Source organism: Notechis scutatus, chromosome 1, assembly GCF_049901735.1.
Source record: "Notechis scutatus isolate UNSWTSFEM ecotype Mainland chromosome 1, rNotScu1.2, whole genome shotgun sequence".
NCBI classification, from domain to species: domain Eukaryota; kingdom Metazoa; phylum Chordata; class Lepidosauria; order Squamata; family Elapidae; genus Notechis; species Notechis scutatus.
Genome location: NC_142009.1, coordinates 159661489 through 159675146, shown reverse-complemented (window position 1 = coordinate 159675146; position 13658 = coordinate 159661489). Strand labels below are relative to the sequence as shown.

The window sequence follows — 13658 nt, the reverse complement described above, 5'->3', positions numbered from 1 at the left end:
ATAAAACTACTAGAAATTTACAGAATATGATTGTGTGTAACCATCCATTGATTCCTGTTAAGTGTATTTATAAAAGTCTGACTAATTTCTTTGGTATATTCTGTTGTCTGTCATCCAAGCATGGCAGAACAAATTAGTTTTTAGGATATTTACTTAACCATTATAGTTGGCTGTGTAAAACATCACAAATAATAAAATGCAGTGCTATGGTACCAGTTAATTTTTCTCACATGTCAAAAGAGAATGTGTATAGATCATTTCAAGAAGACCAAGAAACAGAGAGACATCAGTCAGAAAGAGAGAAAGGGAAGAAAAATGAGAGGATCTGAAGGTTCCATGTGGAACAAAACCATTCTGGACCATCCAACTCATGGAGGATGGGTGATTCTTTACTCAAAAGGAAATTGATGAGAATTTTTCAGAAGAAGGAAGGAAGGAACGAATGAAGGAAGGAACGAAGGAAGGAAACTATATATACTATATATCCTCCCTCCCTCCCTTCCTATACATATGTATATAAAACCAGAAGCTGACAGCAGACAAAACTTATACTGAAATGAAGAAGGAGTCAAAGCAGGGAAAAATACCCTGATGTGGCTGGAAGTGAAGAGGACAGCAAAGAAATACTTGTTCAAGTTCAATTAGGCCAGGAATTGTCTCGCTTCAGAACTTCAGTTGCGTTCCAGTTTCTTTGTCTTTCCCAGTGCATTGTTTTGCCATTATATTTTTGTTTTGCCTAAGAAATTTATAGCTGATGGAAGGAAAAGGAGGAGGAAAGTAGAGAAGATTCCTAGTGCTGGACTGTAGATTGAACCACATTTTCTCCAGTAAACATTACTATGTCAGGTCCGGCAGTGGATTTCTTCAAGATGCATAATTAAAAGATGACACTCTTGGTGAACAGGCCTAACTGAAACTGTCCAAAATACAGCACCTTAGCTTTCATCCTGTAGGAAATGAAAATCCAGATACTTTTTACATAATTTTTAATTGTTGTTAAAATTAACCTCTATACAATTTCTTTTTCAACTGAATTCTCATATTTACTTCATTACAAATTCCCCTGTCATGGATCAACTCTTTAACTAAAAAACTAAGTGAAATAAAATGAACCTAGTATTTACCAAGATGGTGAGTATCAGCAGGATTTTTTTCTCTCTTGATGACAGACAGCTGGTTTCACTACTAACATTGGCTTTTTGACAGCAAGTTCCATGGTTATGAACTGAAGCTACTAGGAATGACTTAAGATGACTCTTGGATGACCATGGTCTACCTGAGAAAAAGACTTAGAAGATAACAATTCTAGGTGGGACTGGTCAGAAAGCCAAGTCTCCTTTTTCCTTTCCACTGTCTGCTTTGAAGAATGCATAAATTTTAACTGTACATTTTGATATGGTTTTTTTATGTCTACTTTTAAATGTTAACCTACAGGTTGACTGCTGTTTCAATTTTTAGATTTTAAAGTAGTTTTTTAATGTTCTTTTCATGGTTATAATAGCTACCATAAACCAGTTCTATCTCTTCTGCATGGCAGGTACGGCAACTTTGCATTGTGAAAGAGATCTGTTTTGATTTCAGTTAGTATTGAAATTTCATTACAGTGATTTTGTATTTTATAAATTTATCAAGAAAATTCTTGTCTTAATTTTTTTTAAACTTCTGGAAAAAATCTCTCTCATTGAAACCTCACTGGGTTAATCATTGGGTTAACCTCACTGAACTTAATCCGTTATGGTACTCTTGTTGTCTCTGTGACTTTAAAATCAATATTTATGAAAATGTGTATTTTTCTGCTCGGGTGAGCTATAATGGAATGAGTTGATGATTTGCCTATTACCTGGATGAAAGATTGAAATATTATCATGGACTTGGATGAGTCAACATGCTCTCAACATTAATGTTGCAGTGCTCTTTGTATGATGAGCTAAAAGGGAATTTTTATGTAGGCTATAAGCTTATTTGCATCCAGTGTTGCATTACTTGTAAAATACATACGTATACAGAGTGGATGATACAGATCATACATACACTAGTTAGTTGTTTTTCAGTAAGAAAAAGGCTGGCAAAACTTTTGAAGGAGCTGTGCATTAACAAGCTTCTTAAAACTTGCACACTGTTTAATAATTTCCTCCATCAATATTGGGAAGAATTGATATTAACATTAGTGCCCTATGAGAATCTAGGGCAACATATAAAATTAGAGTCATGACTTTCAGAATAGAGATAGATAGATGTATAAAGTCCAAATTTTGTGTTCTGGAAAAAAAAGCTTTTCCTGGTCCAACACTAACCCCTAAACCATCTGGTATAGCAGCTTCATAACTGAATTTGGCCAACTGTGTATATGGGATTGTAGCCTTAGTAAATAAGCTGGTTTACATGTATTTAATTTGTTCTCCTAGGGAGTTCCGTACAGCCACTACTTCAATGGGCATGGCTTACAAATTGGAAGTAATACAAGCTATGAAGGTGAAATCTTTATTATTGTTGTCTTTCAATAAAATAATAGGATAAATGTTTCAGAAACAGCAGTTTTAAAGAGGACGACTGAAATAGAATCTACTTAGGTTACATGATTAGAAAACTATATGGTAAATTCCATGACCATTATGACCAATAGTGGGGGATATTAGGAATTATGGTTTGGTATAATATTGTGGATGAAGGAGCACCTCCTGCACCTTATTGTTCCTTACTGCTGTTGTCGAAAGACATAACATATGCTTTGCTTAGATTTTTAACTGGTGGTATGAGGATATCTTTACCAAAATATTTATGATTATAAAGAATAAAAAAAGCATCTTGCTAATATACAGGGGAAACTGCAGTACAGTATTGTCACAGACACAGACTTACACAGAGTTCATCATTTCTCCCTTTTCCTTATAAAAATCTCCATAAGAATGCTGTATGAAAGTCTCCATAACATATGCATGCATATGCACCAAAATAGTGATAGCTGTTTCCTATGGGCTGACATTAGCTACTTCTTGCTTTCCCCAGGCAATCGACAGATGTGCTTGGCAGGAATCCTGACGTATCATATATTCCTTTTCTCCAGCATTTTCTTTCTGAAAATGTTGCTTGTATGTTTACACAATCAAAAGCTTTTTCCCTGTCTCATTTTTTTAAATCAGTATTTTCAGATGTTCAAATAAATTTTGGCATGGCGGTGGATAATGCTTTCATGCTTGCCAATTAATTAATACTTTGCCCAGCTGATTTTTGTGCAAAAATCTGCCTTTCCCATTTCTGACCCTGAAAAATCTATTCATTCAGATAGCCTGGCCTGGATGCATTTCCTGTATTTAAGTGACAGTTCACTCTAAATTCTCTTGCAATGCAGTAAAACATGAGCAGGATTCTTAATTTAAAAAACATACTCCTTTCTTTTGTTTTTCATATCAGAGCTGGGGCTTCTTCCTCCTCCCTTCTCCAAAATGCATATGCACCACTGAACATTTTGACCATATTTTAGATTATTGATTGCCTTAGCTTGATGTTGATATATAATTAGCAGACAGACAGACAGACACACCCTTACATAGAAGAGTGTTAGGATTGGTGCCAGGTTCAGCAGTGACTTTGATACTTGCATAGTGGGCTCAACTTTCAGCCTGGCTCCTCTTTCGTCCTCTTCCCCTTGTCGGGCCAGCATCAGACAGATGCTGCTGCAAAAGAACTTTGCTGGCAAGTCTGTGGTTGGCTCTATTATCAGGTTGTGCTGGAACGATTCCAGGACCATCAATTTGAATTTATGAAAAACTCACATCCAACTTGGATGGCATGAAATTACAGTATATTAACATGATAGGTCTTTCTATAAGGGGTCATTTTATGCCACAAGTCCTGTTTTTTACGTCTATATATTTAAGAACTGCTCTGTCTGTCTGGGTCACATCTAGGACTTTGAGAGTATATACAGTAGAGTGGTACTATGGATTTTATTCAAATTACTCAAATGAAACTTGCACATGTTCTTGAATTCTGTTCTGACCCTGTTAGTATGAAATGTGACCAGTTTTGGAAAACTAAAATACTTGTATGTATGTTTTAGCTTAAATTTTACAGTTCTTGTTGTGGCCAATTCTGGCTAAAAATATTTGCTTATTTACATATGTTTTTATTATTGACAGACAATCGATAAATGGGATTTTAATGTGTTTACCTTAGATGAAGCTGCTGAAGGACACTGCTTAAAATTTATGATGTGCGAAATATTCGCCAAATATGATCTTTTGAAACGTTTCCAGGTCAGGAGCTAAATATCAAACAAAACCATAATATGTTAAATATGTGTGTGTATCAGGAAATACAGAAGTCCAAATTCTTAACAGGCTTAATACAAAGCACAAACAGTATTAAGACATGATCATCAAGTTAACTTAGTCTGTAAAGTTCATGAGGAGCAAAATAAGATGCTTTGGTATATCTCACCCTTAGGACTTAAGAGAAAAAATTAGCAAATTTCTGAACAGATGAAGAATTGAGCTGCTCCTCTTGACTTTCTAAAAAAAAAAAAAAAAAAGGTCTTTTCATGGTGCCCCAGTATTAGCATTGTTTTGGTTCTAATCCATGTATAATTAAAACCCTCCAGTGACATTGAATACTGAAAATCAGTAGTTGAAAGAATGATATCTTGTTTGATCTTGTTAATAGCTATTGTGCACTCAATTCTTGTCTCCACAGATACCAATTACCACTCTAATCTCCTTTGCAAAAGCTTTGGAAGCTGGTTACAGTAAACACAAAAATCCATATCACAATTCAATCCATGCTGCAGATGTTACTCAAACTGTGCATGCCATTATGATTCATACTGGAATGCTGGTAAGAAATGACACAATACCCCAGAGAGATAAATTCTCTCTTTAAGAGGTCTTGGACATAAGTCACATATGATAGTTGTATGCCACACCTGGCAACTACCTACTACCCATAAATTAATAATGTACTTTGTGTACTCAGTGGAAAAGTAAAGTTTTTACTCATGAGATTTCCAGTGGCAGAAAAAGCTCTGCTGGTTTAAAGTCTATTTGCCTTCTCTGCTTCCTCATCAGTGAAGTAAAGAAGCAGGTCTGGATGCACCTATAAGGTTGTATCTGTCTCTATGAAATAATAGATAATAAACAACCTAATGGTGCAGACCAACGTTCCACAAAATGTAACCCAGATTCTATTGTCCCTCCAGTTGTTGTTATTATTATCTTCCCATTCTCTCCCTGTGATGAATTCCTTGATAATATTTACACTGTACTCTCACTGGGACAAAAAACCCAAACCAACTCAGTAATACTACAGGTACAGAAAAATAATGGAATCAAATTGCATTTTACGCATGGACAATGAAGCACCATTGGAGTGCTATAAAGACAAGCAAATCTGTGATACTTTGATCCTTCAGATAAAATTGGAAATTTGCTTTTAGTGCTCTTATTGATTTTATGTTCCCCTTTCCAGTTCCTATAGCTGCTGGACACTTTATTTCAGTCATGTCCAGTATTTTCCTTCATGTTTCTTCCAAACTGTAAGTTCTCCACCTGTTTCTGGTGTGGAAGCCCATATTTCTAGATCTCAAGAGTATCTTGGATGCCTGGCATAAAAGGAAGAAATTTCAGATGAAACCTTCATCGGCGGGGTAAATGTCATCTGGAACCTGCCAGAGGGACTTCTGATTTACTGTCTTTTGATTTTCCCTGTGCCTCCCAGAGAAAGTTGTGAACCAATAAATTGGCTAAAGTTGTCAGGATGGATATTCTAACCAAATGTACAACAAGCCATTTACTTTTATTTGCATAAAAATGAGAAAAGCATGTGGTTCGACAGATGTTGCTAACACAGTTTCCAACATTCACCACCACTGACATCATGGTGCACTTTGCAATGATTTTTGAGTTACTGTAGTTTGTGCTGGTGTGTCTATGTTTATCAGAGAATCTTACATATGGAGATGCAGGAGGAGGAAGTCACTGGATCCTGGCACAAGCTAAAGTACTTGATAACCCACTTAATATCCACCTGAACCTGCCATTTATTGCCTATGAGAGGACATTTGTTTTAGTAAAAATCCTTTCCTCCCATTCCCCATCTATTTTGTAAACCAAGAGATAGTATTTACATATATTTACTGTACACTTCGTATTTTATTGCATTAAGGAACATCATGAGCTTCTAATTCTTTCCACTAGCAATGGTTCACTGACCTGGAGATCTTAGCTATTTTTTTTAGCAGCAGCATCCATGATTATGAGCACACCGGGACCACAAACCATTTCCACATAGAGACAAGGTAAATCATCTGTCCTATTCAACCTGTTGCCAAAATGGAAAGATTGAGTGGTTTAATGAATTAAATACACAATATGTGTACTTAAGCTGATACACAATATGTGTACTTAAGTTCAGCAAATCAAGCAGTCCCTGCCTGTGCCTTCCTCTGAGATAGGGAATTATTACTCCTTCTGAGACAAGGACTGGCAAACAAGTAGTTGTATGATGACTCAGAGCTTGAGATTAATCTTTCACTCCCCAGTTCCTACAGTTGATATCTGTTGTATTCTGGAGGATGGGCTTAATAACGGAGACGAGGCATCGAATAGTGACTCCAACTCTTTATTAGTGACTTCAGAACAGAGTGAAATAAGCCTGGCAGCAGCAGTTCCTTTTATAGAGCTGGCTGCTGTCAAAGCTTCCAATGACAATGATTTAAGCTTGCCGCGCTTGGAGCATCCAATCGCGGCAGCCCGCTAACTAGCCAATCGGATCAGCCCGGAGCGACCAATCACGACCCGCTGTTTATGGACCAATCAAGTATGCAGGATTACGAGCCTGCTGTGGATGGGCCAGTAAGGTTTGCAGGCTTATGAGCCTGCTAGTTCAGAACACCCCTCCCCTCTAGGTTCCGTCTCAGGGGTGGGGTGATGTATTCGCGCAGGTAGGCAGGCCTACGCACCTGTCTACCTGATTTGCGTTGTTCAAAATGTCTTTGCTCGGATTCTGGTTCTGATGGACTGCTTGCTGGGCTTGGCTGTAGAGGTGACCTGGCTTCTACGCTGGGTATCCTTGGAGGTGATTCGGGGATACCTTCAACGCTTCCTTCATTCCTGTCATCTGGGTTCTCTGGACTCGCTGACCCTGTTCGGCTGCTGTTACCTGGAGAGATGACCATCTGCCACGGTTCCTCTTCAGCTGGTGAATATGCTGGACTTTGCTGTACTGGTTGTGGGGTTGTGTTTACTGAACCAGGTGTTAGTTCATTTTCAAAACCCTCGGTTTCCCTTCCCCCTCTGGTTTCGAGTTCGGGGTTTGTGATGGGGTTGTGGTCAACCTTGAGCGCAGCTGGTCGATGTGGCGTTTCCACAGTCTCCCATCTGTGGTTTCTAACCGGTAGGAGCGGGGCCCGTAATTTGTGTTATTTTGGCAGGGATCCACAATGGGTCACCTGTAAAGTTCTTTGCAAATACGGGGTCTCCTACCTTAAATATGCGGTGTTTGCTGCTGGAACCCAGGGGCTTTTCTGGGGTGTATGCAGGGTGTAGGCGGTCTAGATGCGATCTGAGTTTTCTGCCCATCAGGAGTTCGGCTGGGCTTTTGTTTGTGGTGCTGTTTGGTGTAATATACTGGAGGAGGAGCATCCTGGTGACTTTGTCGTGGATGTTTCCTTGTTCCATTTTGTGCAAAGTTTTTTTGGTGAACTGAACCATTCGTTCAGCCCTGCCATTGGCCGCCGGGTGAGCAGGTGATGTCAAGGCGTGGCGTATTCCCCAGTCTGCTAGGTATTGTTCAAACGCCAAGGCGGTAAATTGCGGGCCATTGTCGGAAACCAAGACATCTGGTAACCCGTGCGTTGCAAACAGTCTGTTCAATTTTTGATGACCACTTCTGTGGTGGTGGCCTTCATCTTGTTAACCTCGAGCCAGTTCGAGTAGGCGTCTACTGTTATCAGGAAAGTATGTCCTTTTGTAGGTCTCGCAAAATCGATGTGGATGTGGGACCATGGACCCCTAGGCGTTTCCCATTCCGTTGGTGGTGCTTTGGTGGGGCCGAATGTGTTTCTTGGCATTTGCTACAGGTGGCAACCCAGGCTTCAATTTGTCTGTCCATACCTGGCCACCAGGCGTAGCTCCTTGCCAGTGCTTTCATTCGTACGATGCCCGGGTGTCCATCATGTAGCAATTTTAAGACTTTCTTTTGTAGTTTTTCTGGAATAACTACTCGGTCTCCCCACAAAACGCACCCTTTTTGGGAGAAAAGTTCTGTTTGTCTGTTCTTGAAGGGTTTAAAAGTGTCGTTGGGTTCGATTTCCGGCCATCCCCTCTCCACCCAGCTGAGGACCCGTGCCAAGCAAGAGTCCTTTTTTGTTTCCAGTGCGATATCTTGTGCAGTTAGTGGAGGTGAGGGAAGCATCTCAATTTGTAGCGTGGATAGTGTGGGAGCCGGGTTGTCTAGGAACTCAGGTAGTGGAGAACGGCTTTAAGCGTCAGCATGGGGAATGGTTTTCCCTGGTCGATGTCTCAACTGGTAGTCGTAGGCGGCTAAGAACTCCGACCATCGTGTCATCCTTGGCGATAGAATGTGGGGAGTTGGTTTGTCCCCTGCCAGAATGCCAAGCAATGGCTTGTGATCTGTGATTATGGAAAAGGATCTTCCATACACGTATTCGTGGAACCTTTCAATCGCAGATACAATAGCGAGGGCTTCTTTATCTAAATGACTATAGTTTCTCTGTTTTAGACAAAGTTCTTGAAAAGAATGCAATAGGCGCCTCTGTACCGTTTGGTAGGACGTGGCTCAGGATGGCTCCTACCCCAAAAGGTGAGGCATCACAAGTCACAGTCAATGGTAGTGTCTCGTTATATTGGATTAACACTGCATCTGACGTTAAAAGGTCTTTTACTTGTTGGAAAGCCTGCTCCTCTCGACGTCCCCAAAACCAGGAAGCCTTCTTGTCAAGGAGCCTATGCAGGGGTTCAGCAACAGTTGCCTTCTGGGGTAGGAAGATGTTATAAAAGTTAATGAGTCCCAGGAAGGCTTGGAGGTCTGTTTTGTTCTTTGGTCTTGGGGCATTTTTAATGGCAGCCAATTTCTTTTCAGTAGGGTGAATTCCCTGTTTGTCAAGAAGGTAACCAAGAAATTCAACCCTCTCAGTGCATAACTGTCACTTTTCCTTCTTAACCTTGAGGCCTGCGTCTTTGAACCTTTGTAGAACAGTTCTCAGGCATTTTTCTAACTGACTTCTTGTAGGGGCGGCTATCAATACATCATCGAAGTAGGGCACAACCCTTTTATGCCCTGCAGCAACCTTTCCATCAAGCTTGAAAAATGCCAGGTGCTACACTTACTCCAAACTGGAGTCTATTACATTTGAACGCACCCTGTGCGTGACTATGGTTTGGGCTTCTGCGGTTTCTGCGTCTAATGGCAGTTGTTGATACGCTTTGGGCCAGGTCAAGTTTTCGCGAATACCTTTCCGCCCCCAAGCGAGTGAAGAAGGTGTTGGACCACGGGCACTGGATAGGCGCTCTGCTGTAACACGTGGTTTAGGTGGCCTTGTAATCCCCACAGATTCTCAAGGATCCGTCAGGTTTTATGGGGGTTACACTGGGGTCTCCCATCGGGCGTGGTCGATGGGCTCTAACACGCCTTGTGCTATTAATTTGTCCAATTGCTCATCAATTTTTGGTTTGAGAGCAAAGGGAACTCGGCGTGGCTTTAGGCGAATGGGTGCGATATCAGGGCAGAGATTAAACGAGATGGGGGACCCCTTGTACTTGCCTAATTGCTCAGTGAAGACTTCTTGAAAGTCCCAGACGAGGGCCGCCTCCCAGTCTTCATCTACAGTCTGGTTGATGCCTGCCATTTCGATTCCTAATGGCGTGAACCACTGCAACCCCAATAAGCTGGGCCGGTCTCTGTCAACGATGGTGAGAGGTAGTATTGCGGTGTGGTCTTTAAATGAGACCTGGACGTGACTGGAACCAGCAACCGGGATTCGATTGCCCTGGTAGTCCTTTAATATAAGTCTCTGAGTGCTGAGATCCTGGCGGCGGATGTCAGGGATCAGCTGCTTGAGGGTTTTCCAGGAGACCATGGATAGGGAAGACCCGGAGTCGACTTCCATGATGCACGGTCGATTTTCAATGGTGACCTTTACCCGGATTTTTTTTTGCGTCCAATGATGAAGCGTGGCCGATGGTGATGGTCTGATGTGCCTCTTCCCGTCTGGTAGCGCCAGCAAACATTCGGTTTCTGTTGTACTGGCTCCACTGGTTGTTTGGGGCGGTCCCGGTTTGTTGGTGGGGTGCCTGATGCTTGCCGGAAACTATTTTCTTTCCTCTTGGGGCTGGATCCTCATTTGTTCCTACACACTTTAGCAATGTGGCCCCTTTTATCACAGGAACGACAGATGGCGTCTAGGAACCTGCAGTCTGATCGTGGGTGGTTTCCCCCGCATCCAGCGCATTGGAAATTGGATTTACGACCTCGCTGGTCTCGCTGCTCGCGCTCTGACCTGAGTCTGTTGACTTCTTCCTCCTCACTGTCTGATGAGGACTCGATGTCCTCATGGTGGGCGGCTGTTGTGTGTCTTTCTGAGGATATTGTTGTGTCGCTGGTGGGTTGGCGGTTGGCTCCATTCGCTCGACGCATTCGGGCTGCTGACTTGCGGGTAGCTTCTGCTGCAGTGGCATCTGCTATGGCATCTGCGAGGGTGATGTCTCCCTTTGCCATAATTTTGCTTTGGACAGTGGGGTCTCTTAGACCTAGGACAATCCGATCTCTCATGGCTTCTTCTAGATTTACGAAGCCAAATAGTCCACCCAAATTTCTTAGGTCAGCTACAAAGTCCCCGATGTTCTCACCTTCGCGTTGGTCCCTCTGGTAAAATTCGTGTCTTCTAATGAGGGTTGGAACTGCTGGAGCGTAATGGGCCCGAAGGATGGGAGCAACGGTATCCCAGTCCATCGTTTTGACTTCAGCCGATTTTGCAAGTGCCTTTGCCACTAGCAATGGTTCACTGACCTGGAGATCTTAGCATGTTTTTTAGCAGCAGCATCCATGATTATGAGCACACCAGGAACATTTGACCACAAACCATTTCCACATAGAGACAAGGTAAATCATCTGTCCTATTCAACCTGTTGCCAAAATGGAAAGATTGAGTGGTTTAATGAATTATGGCTGATACACAATATGTGTACTTAAGTTCAGCAAATCAAGCAGTCCCTGCCTGTGCCTTCCTCTGAGATAGGGAATTATTACTCCTTCTGAGACAAGGACTGGCAAACAAGTAGTTGTACGATGACTCAGAGCTTGAGATTAATCTTTCACTCCCCAGTTCCTACAGTTGATATCTGTTGTATTCTGGAGGATGGGCTTAATAACGGAGACGAGGCATCGAATAGTGACTCCAACTCTTTATTAGTGACTTCAGAACAGAGCGAAATAAGCCTGGCAGCAGCAGCTCCTTTTATAGAGCTGGCTGCTGTCAAAGCGTCCAATGACAATGATTTAAGCTTGCCGCGCTTGGAGCATCCAATCGCGGCAGCCCGTTAACTAGCCAATCGGATCAGCCCGGAGCGACCAATCATGACCCGCTATTTATGGACCAATCAAGTATGCAGGATTACGAGCCTGCTGTGGATGGGCCAGTAAGGTTTGCAGGCTTACGAGCCTGCTAGTTCGGAACAATATCATCCAGCCATAGAAGTGTGGGAGCTAATGTTATTTAGTGTTTGATTTATTTCCCATTAACGGTAGTTGTAGAGTAGCTGAAGCCCAAAGCATTCATTCCACTACCCCTGTATTTCATGACAGTGAACTTTGCTGTTCATGACAATACAAATTTCTCAACTGTTTGACGTTTCCACTAATAATTTTTTTAAATGAAAATACAATATAATCTACTTCATTTGCTTGCAAAGACTCAATTTTTAAATTTCTCTTTAAAACATTGAGCAAGGGGACCAAGATACATAGTTCTCTCTCAGCCAACCATAAAGTTGCTGCTAAATAACCTCTATTCAGATAGACATTTATGAAACTGTTATTCTAAAAAGTAAACTTAAAGGGTCTGTCTGTCTGTCCGTTTATCTAATCTGTCTATCTAATCTGTCTATCTATCTATCTATCTATCTATCTATCTATCTATCTATCTATCTATCTCCATCAATTTAACACAAACATTCTTTGGACTTCTCCACTAGGTCAAAAGCTGCTCTTTTGTATAATGATAGATCAGTTCTTGAAAACCATCACCTGAGTGCTGCTTTCCGCCTGCTACAAGACAAAGATACAAATATCTTAGGCAACTTAACCAAAGATGAGTGGAGGTGAGGCTATCTAAATATTGATACGTAGCTAAGCTGTTTCAAAATATATTAATTGCCAATTACTTTTGGATTTGGTGTTCTTTCTTTTGCTTTCAGAATTGTCTTTAAGGAACTATATTAAAACTTCCACATATGTCTCCTTGTCATATATGACAGCTATAGCCTGTACATTAGACAGGTAGGTGGCCAAGCAAATGTAGGCTAATAGCTTTGCATTCACTTGCAAAGCGGCTATGAAGGTTTTACCATTTTATTTACTTCTTGTTTTCAGATTTACAACTATCATAGTAAATCAGAAAATTGATTAAATCATAAGATCCATCACCTAATGCACAGTTTAAATGCTAAGGTTAATATTTAAAATAATTTAACTATTAATTAAAATGAAATAATTTGGCATTTGATACGGCAGCATTAGTTGCCATTAATTTCTGAAGGCCTTCAGGAAGAGCTATTTTTCTACCTATTTTCAGAAGGCCACAAGAGTGGGGCACCCTTGTTTCTTAGGGAAGCACTTGCAAAAAAAGTGAAGTACAGGTAGTCCTCGACTTACAACAGTTAAATGCTCGAAGTTACAACGACACTGAAAAGTGACTTATGACTATTTTCACCCTTTCAACCATTGCAGTATTCCCATGGTCACGTGATCAACATTCAGATGCGTGGCAACTGACTCATATTTATGACAGTTGCAGTGTCCTGGGGTCATAGGATCCCCTTTTTCTGACAAGCAAAATAAATGGGAAAGTCAGATTCACTTAAAAACCATGTTGCTAACTGAACTAATTGCAGTGATTCACTGAACAACTGTGGCAAGGAAGGTTGTAAAATGGAGCAAAATTCGTTTAACAACTGTCTCACTTAGCAACAGAAATTTTAAGCTTGCAAGTTGAGGACTACCTGTAGTCAAATCGTGTAAGTTGTTACAGTGTAAAATAGCAATGGTTTTCCATAACTCTTTGAATTTACCCTAAAGTTGTTTCCCTGCTTCTTTCATGTTGGGAATGTGAATGACTACTTGAAAAATTTCTCAGATGTCCAAATGTGGAAGTTAATTTGTTCACATTTGGAGATGGCCCAAGGGACTTCTTTCCATGCAAACCTCACTGAAGCAGAACAGTTTAGAACAAGTAGTGAAGGCATGCAGTGAATGGCTTATACAGATGGAAATAGATAAAAAAAATCCCGAAGCCATACTTTGGAGCAAGTGCCTGCAAATTGTTTTTCCCAAGTAGAAGATATGATAAAGTGCCTTTTAGGCAGGGGTGGGATCCGACAGGGTCAACTACCGGTTCGGTGATTTATGATGTGCTTCTCTGCACGCTG

The 13658-nt window shown here is 41.1% G+C and overlaps 1 protein-coding gene across 1 annotated transcript in view; it reads left to right on the top strand.

Moving 5' to 3' along the window:
- The window catches only part of LOC113422635 (dual specificity calcium/calmodulin-dependent 3',5'-cyclic nucleotide phosphodiesterase 1A-like), a 36029-nt gene that overhangs the window by 2688 nt on the left and 19683 nt on the right, over window positions 1-13658 (top strand). Inside the window, exons 3-7 of the mRNA XM_087953153.1 lie at window positions 2406-2472; window positions 4140-4256; window positions 4693-4833; window positions 6192-6292; window positions 12207-12332. Of these exons, the coding sequence (XP_087809279.1) occupies window positions 2406-2472; window positions 4140-4256; window positions 4693-4833; window positions 6192-6292; window positions 12207-12332 (552 nt within the window). The remainder of the gene's footprint in view (window positions 1-2405; window positions 2473-4139; window positions 4257-4692; window positions 4834-6191; window positions 6293-12206; window positions 12333-13658) is intronic.